The following is a 7501-nucleotide window of genomic DNA, read 5'->3' as shown; positions in this document are numbered from 1 at the left end:
CGGCCCCGCCGGGGAGCGGGTGCGGGCTGAGCTGCGGGGCTGGGGCCGGGGCTGGGGCTGCCGCGCGGCATCTGCCGGTTGGGGCAGGGATGTGAGCGTTCGGCTTGGCCCCCCCCTCGCCTTTTTTTTTTTTTTCCCCTCCTTTTTTTCCCTTCCCCTCCTCCAAGAAAAAAAAAAAAAAAAAGCAAGGAAAAAAAAAAAAAGCCAAACCAACCAACCAACCCCCAAAAACCCAGAGGGCGTGGGAGGTGGGGGGATCCCGTGTCGCCGCCGCCACCCTCCGCTGGTTCCATTGTGAAGGAATAGCCGTTCCCAGCAGCGGCGGCACATCTGGGCGGGCACATCTGGGCATGCAACATCGCCTCTCGCCGCCTTCCTCCTCCGTCCTCGGCCGGCAGAGCGGATCCCTCCGGGCCTCCGGGGAGGCTACTGCTCGCCAGTCCGTCTCTCGGACCGAATATTAAAAACTGGCAGCGCCGAGGACGGGGGGGGGGAGGGTGGAAATAAAGGCTGCTGTGTTTTTTTTTTTTTTTCCTGGGATTTATTTCATGGGGATGTGTTCTAGACAAGAGAGGATTCAGAAGGATATCGACGTCGTGATCCAAAAGTGCAAGGCGGAGAAGGACTGCCTGTTTGCGGGTGAGTTTCTCTCCCGGGCGACGGGGTCGGCGGCGCGGAGCCAGCCCCGGCTCTGCCCTTCGCCGCCGCTCCCGGGAGCCGGCGATGCCGCCCGCAGCCCCTTCCCTCCTCCCGAGGGCGTGTGAGGGCAGATGAGCCCGGGGAGGCAGCCCTGGTGCTTCGTGCTCGGGCGCTGCGGGTCCCCGCCCGCATCCCCGCATCCCGGCGTTCCTCCTGCCCGGGCAAACCCTTCTCGGCCGGTGCGGTGACGAGCCTGGCTCGCGGCTGCCTGTTGCCATTTCTGACAATGGAAATCCCTGCCGTTGCCATAGCACCGGGCACTTGTTGCGAGGGACTGGAGCGGGGTGGGGGGGGAGATGCCGCATCTGCTCCGGTTCGCCCCGACCACCCCCTCCGCCCTCCTCCGTGCCCCTAGATCGATGCGGGGCTGTAAAACCTCGGCTGTTGCAGCCAAAATAAAGAGATCTTGTAGTAACGGGGCTCTTTGTCTTTCAGATTTCAGGTATTCAGACTCCACCTTTACCTTCACCTATACTGGAGGCTCCAAAAGGTACTTGTTTTTTTTCACAGTAGCGACTCCCTTCATTTCCTGCTGGCAGCGAGCTGCAGTGGTTTGATACCGTGGCAGCCTTTTTTGTTTCCTTTCCCTTTGCAAGGAGGCTTAGTAAATCATCTGCGTTCTTGCTAATGTAAACTGAGGAGGAAGTGTCGAGGGAGGTGATCGGAAAGGTGATCCTAGTTATTAGACGCTCATTCCTCCCAGGGCTGGCTCTGTGGACCTTCCCTGTTTCGCTTTTTTTTGACTTACACATAGAATTGCGGCTGTAGGTAAACTCATGGAAACATACCGACATATAATATAGTTAATATGTGTCAAATTTAAGATTTTAATAACAAATAGGCCAAATTTCACATCAGCACCTTATTCTCTTGCATGAGAGCCACGTTTAGTCTTATGACAGATGACAGTCTGCAATTGACCAAATCAAATTCCTGAGACATTAAGTGAAATGTCAGTATGGCTTATAAGGCTAAAAATGGTCTTTATTGAATGTTAGTTTAAGTACTCTTTCCAGGTGTTGCTGAGCTTTTGAATGTAAATTGGATTGTGTATGTACACATTTCTTAAATATATTTCAGCGTTTTTTGTGTTTGTCTGTTTTCAAATGGAAATCTATGTAAAAGCTTGAACACGCATCCTTCTTATTTCCCTGACTTGTAGTTATCTTCACGTATTACGGTGTTAACAGTATACTCCATATTGTTCTTTCATCTTTTAGCTGAATTTTATTGGACTCCACAAGAATTGTTGATTTTTTGTTTGTTTGTTTGTTTTAATATTCCCCACCCCCACTTTGTCTCATATCTTTGGCAATTATTTTTCTTTCCCAGGATATGTCAGGTTAAGGTACTGTATTCATTACAACCCTTTCAGTGCAGGCAGTACTTCCCAAGCCGTTGGTTCTCCCCTGTGCGTGCTTCAGGTCTGACTGTGGGACTAGGCTCCCAGGTTGTGAGATCGTTCAGAAAATACTCTCCCACCTCACTACCCTGCCCCTTCCTACTAACGGAAAAGAAAACTTTGGTAATTTTTAGTGGAGCAGAATAGTTCACCCAGTATCTGAGAATCAATATGCTTTTATGTTGGTTGTAATAACTCTTTCATGTAGGGTTTTTGTGTATGTTTTGGCTTGGTCTTGTGTTAAAAGACAATTTTGAAAGGCTTCATACAGTGACACTACCTAACATATATAATGTGTGGTGTAATTAAAATAATTGAATTTGAAAGTTACTTTGCAGTGTTTACTAAACCAGGTATTGCAGCAAGAAACCAGGAAGTGAATGCTGTCTGTTGTTTGCATTTTCCAACTTGAACAAAGTAAAATGCCTAAGGGCCTAACTGCTGGGAAACAACCGGTTTATAAATGTCGAAATACGACATCAATTCTGCAAGGGGAGGCAGAACAGGGCCCTACGACCTGCAGCTGTGAATTTTAACTGAGGTCAGTATTTGCTTAGGAGTTGACTGGGAACTAATCTCAGGTCCTTGAAAATTGAAACTGAATTGAGAAAGTGAAAGTGGATTGTAACTTAGAGCACACTCAAATTTCACTTTCCTTTTCGTATTTTAAGAACATTTAAGAAACCTCCTTTGAGATGAGGTTTTAATGTTCTCTCCTTGTTTGTATTGTGATTTAGAAAGACATTTTACGACATTCATAGCATACAGTAGTGTACTGAGTGGCAGGTTTACGGTAGTAAGTTCTGTGAAGTACATGAAATGGAAAACCTATGCCTTGACTTTTAAGGGGTAAACTTCTGTTTCTCGTGTTGAAGGTGAGTTCATGGTTTATTCTTAGAGAAGGTGCTGGCAGGGCAGCAGCTACACTGCCCTGTGTGCAGTAATTGCACAAGTCTCCACTGTAGGGTCAATAGCAGTAACTTGCGTGTAGTAACAGTGTAGGAGAGCACAGGACTATCTAAGGATCTTTTTCTTGTGTTTGGCAGTGATTTTTTTCTTGCTGCCACTGCTGCAGCTGTGGACTTCCTGAGCAGTGACTACTATGCTCAGGAATTGTACCTAAATGACAAAACCTCAGTTAGCTCGTGGTCATAGATTCGAGCATCAGCCAACAGGCCTTGTCCACTTACTGAAGGTATCCAGCCTGATGACTTTGTTTCTTGAACCAAGAGCAACACAGGCATTTGAGTAATGGGCAGAGAGGTGGATGTTCACTGTATGCATGTTTGAGAAACAGATTTAAATGAGTAAGAGAAATAGTGTGTAAGGAAGATTATACTACTTTAGCACTCATTAGCTGTGCTTGGATCTGTCTCTTTCATACTTCCCTTCGTTTAGATGTTCCTTTAGATCTGTGTGTATTATGGCTTTGTTTTAGCCACAGTGGTTAGGTAAAAGAGCAGAAACCCTTGAAGGAAGGCAGCATATTTGCTGTTTGAAAAGGAGGATTCTATCTTAACCTTGTATAAAGACAGGTGACAATACCAGCAAGTTAAACATCACTGGGGGTTTTCCTCTGAATACCCTAGTTGCTTCTAGTCCTTGTGAAGTCAATTTATCAGTGGTCTTGATTTATAAACTCAGAGCCAAATTCTCAGTAAATCGGTATAAGTCTGTAGAAGTCAGTGTACTGGTATTATTTCAGTTATGATGAGAATTTAGAGTTTGTTTGTGTTTGTTCTTTAATTGTTAAGTTTCTCTCTGTGTTGTTTTTCTTCTTGGAGACAGCTTCTCTTACTTTTATCTGATTTTTCCTTGTTGCTTGGATTGATTGTACAGCCTCTTCCTATATTGGTGCTGTTCAGGTTTTGAGGTAGTACATAACCGTGCTACAGTTCAAACCAAATGGAGGAGAGTACATTTATTATCACTTCAGTGGAGTGAACTTCTAATCCCACAGTAAAGTGCTGAACCAAACCCTGAGGGCATGACTTCGCTTTGTTCAAGTATGGAGTTTCCAGAGAAACCAATTGAGAACTCTTATTTTTCTGTTCTTTATATAGACCTGTTCCAACATTTGACCTTTAAGTGATATTAAGCTATTATATTGTGCAAATAATCTATGTGTAAACGATCTCTGAATAGGCATAAGTACATTTCAAGATGATTCTGCATTTGCAGTATTTTTCTTTAAAAGTTAGAAGAATCTCTGTAAGTACAAATGTGTTTGTATCTTTCACCCATGTAGTTAAATTAATCCTTTTGGACAGTATTTCATTGTACTTTTTAATTTATTTATTTTTAATGCACTGTGATCACACTTCCAAATTATTATAGTTGTTTGATACTGCAGAGATGCTTCCTGTTTTGAGAAGATTTTAATTAGTAGTTTATCAGTGAAGGTACATCTTTCTGCATAATGTAGGTACTAAATATGGCAGATTATCTATCAATTTAATAATTTTTAATTTCACTCTCAGAAAACAATAAGTAGGGTGATAGATTTCTTAATAAAGTGAGATGTTCCTTTGGGTGCTGTGACTGTGCAAGATTTCTTCCTCTTTAACAACATCTGGCAAAATATTAGAAATGGATGGAGTTCTTATGCTTTTTACTGCAGGATCTTAAAAGTATATTAAAGTGTGAAAATGTTGAGTTCTCTCTTTTTTTTAAAAAAAAAGATTCCCTTGTTTCCTTTATCCTCTTTTCTGCCCCTGTATGAAACATTGCTCCTCCAGAAGCCATGCAAACCAAGCAGAACTGCTGATCTGTCATCTTTCAAATAAATGCCTGATGCCCTGAAATTGTTTTCTCTTTATATGTCATTTGACATGGTTTACATAGAAGCAGTGCTTGGCTGTCCTGAACAAAAGATGTCACCTTTTTTTAGTGTTTTTCTCACTCCTCTCCCCCTTTATTTCCTGAGGCTAAACAAGGACATCATATCAGCCCTGAAATACCTCTTCATTCAAATAGGTATTTAATTCTCATTGGCAGTGAGAGACAATGACAGTAAGGCCTGCGCATGAGAACAGATCTAATACTGCAGCATATTGTAAAGAAACTAGATAAGACCTGTAGTTACTGAACAGAAAGATTAATTTTGTCAGCAAAATTCCAGATTCCAGTGTCCTTTTTTCACAGTGGACTCTCATGTTCTGCTTTCCATACTTGGATGCAATGATTGTAACAATGGCAGTTCTAAAGAGGCAAGGAAAGCTGGATTTTGGTCTGAAGTAATTACTTATTTTTGCTTAAAATAATGACAAATAGTTAACTTAAGGCTGTTTTCATTTTTAATATTTGCCTTTTTGTTTTCTGTTCAAGATGTTATACATAGTGGTTAAATTTTAATGTCAGAAATTCTTGTGTAAACTGATGAATTAACTCCTACCTTACTGTAGCAGTGAACTGTTTCACAGTTGGGGAGCTGTGCCACAGGAAGAGTGGCTATATTGCTTGTGGCTTTTTTTTTTTTGAGACAAAACCCACTATCCAAAGTCCTGGCACATTATGTCCACAAGGTCTTTGAAACCACTTGGTAATAAATAAATACAGATAACCTTTTATTCACCTTTAGTGGTATGCCATATTGCTACTTACATGAAGTTATAAAACTGCTAACAGAGTGAATCTATTTGATGAATAATTTTGGAATTCTGGTGTCTTTTAGATAATGCTGAAAGGCTTCAGTACAGAAAAAAAAGCTGTGAAGAAAAATGGTTTTAAGAAAATTGGTGTATGTTTTTATCTTAAAATTTGTGTTTGATTTATATATACTGTAGCAAAAAAAAGGAGAGAGACAAACATTTTTTAAACTGAAACATAGACTTGTGTCCATCAGGAAATAGCAAAAGGGAACAGTTTTCTCATCATTTACATGTTTTTTTGTTTCCTTTATGAAATAATCTAGTTTAAGATCCGCCTGTTTTGCACAGGTTGGTTTTAACATATCTCCTCTGAGTTCATTATGTGGCAGTGTGTTTACTGGCCAAATAAGGCCTGGGAAGTGAAGGTTGGACTGTTCCTTTTGGATGTAGGCATGGCTTACGTAAGATAAGCGTCCATGAAAGTACGAAGATGAGAAGATGATTTTTATGGAATCCATTGCTCTGAGTGGTTTTCGCTTAGCTGGAATCTGTTTTACATAGGTTTTAGGAAGGGCTGATGCAAGTACAGTTCATCTTCTCTTACTGATAGCTGTGCTTAACTTTGTACTTGAGTTATTTAATATGTAATTACATTCCTATAATCTACCTCTACTAATAGAGAGGTGAAAGCTAGATACACAGCTTGTACTTAGCGGTCTGTTTATTCCTGTTTCAAAATACCTGGAAGGTTGTTCAATTTTAACATTCCAGTCAAATATGGCTGAATGTTTTTGCTAGGACTGCACCATTTCCTAGGAGAGAAATCTCTGATATAACACAGGAAGCTAATTCAGATATAACATGGCAAGCACTGTGATTTTGTCTTGGACATTAAAGATTCTGTAGAGGAAGTAATGTTGAATATAACCTTGAGTGCTTCTAAAAAACAGGTTTGTGTCAGGTGTTGTTTAAATTTCAGTTTTAAAATCTCACTTGAAGACAAGCATTTTCCATTCTATAAATTCCTGCTAACGCACCTATTCTGACTTAATACTTCCTTCTATTATTGGCAATGTGTAGTGTGTACTAGAAACCTAGCCATAAATTCCCATAGATAGTTTTTTGATAAATACTACAAGAAATTCAGAGTAGGTGTGATTTAAGAAATATTTCATCCTAAAAAGCGATCTAGTAGACCTCTATAGTGCAATTAAGTGCAATGTTGAAGATTTGCGAAAAGCAAAATCAGTACCATTGTACTCGTGGTCTCTTGAGCTCACCTTTTTTTGAATGGTCTTGTGTCTGACTCAGTCCTTCTTGCCTTGCTGTTAGAAAATCAGCACTGTTTGAAATTATCCAGTCCCCATCATATGATCTTGCAAAAATCACATATTTTAAGGGGAGTGTGGTCTGGTGAAGTGAATGGCTATCCTCTTTCAGCTGCATACTGTACTGATGTTAAGAATAATAGAGTCAAATTGTAAGCCTCTACATTTCAGTGAGAAAAACATATTTCTAGGCACTAGTTTTTAGAAGTTCTGTGCTCCCACACCATGTATTGGTCTCCTTACTATTGTGTGTTGCTTAGCACTTTTAAAAAGCATCACAATCTTAGTGCAAGTGTTCTTGTCATATAAATGCATGCACTGTTGTTTTAATGATTCACCAGCACAGAATTGAGAAAAGTGCTTCAATGCCTTTCACAAAAAACATTTTCAGTAACGTCTTCTTTCTCTGTTTTCATCGTGTATTTTAACATATTCAGTACCTAAAAATAGACCTGTAGGCTGTTGTTGAACTGTTAATGTGA

The 7501-nt window shown here is 40.7% G+C and overlaps 1 protein-coding gene across 2 annotated transcripts in view; it reads left to right on the top strand.

Annotated features, from left to right (window-relative positions):
* Window positions 1-532: 532 nt before the first annotated feature.
* The window catches only part of PARP8 (poly(ADP-ribose) polymerase family member 8), a 116691-nt gene continuing 109722 nt past the window's right edge, over window positions 533-7501 (top strand). For both annotated transcript variants that reach the window (XM_069880267.1, XM_069880266.1), the window contains exons 1-2: window positions 533-639; window positions 1135-1189. In XM_069880267.1, the coding sequence (XP_069736368.1) occupies window positions 549-639; window positions 1135-1189 (146 nt within the window). In that variant the 5' untranslated portion in view covers window positions 533-548. The remainder of the gene's footprint in view (window positions 640-1134; window positions 1190-7501) is intronic.

The sequence above is a fragment of the Phaenicophaeus curvirostris genome, chromosome Z (genome assembly GCF_032191515.1).
Source record: "Phaenicophaeus curvirostris isolate KB17595 chromosome Z, BPBGC_Pcur_1.0, whole genome shotgun sequence".
NCBI lineage: Eukaryota > Metazoa > Chordata > Aves > Cuculiformes > Cuculidae > Phaenicophaeus > Phaenicophaeus curvirostris.
The sequence above is the reverse complement of the archived record's forward strand: the minus strand, read 5'-3'. Positions and strand labels throughout refer to the sequence as shown.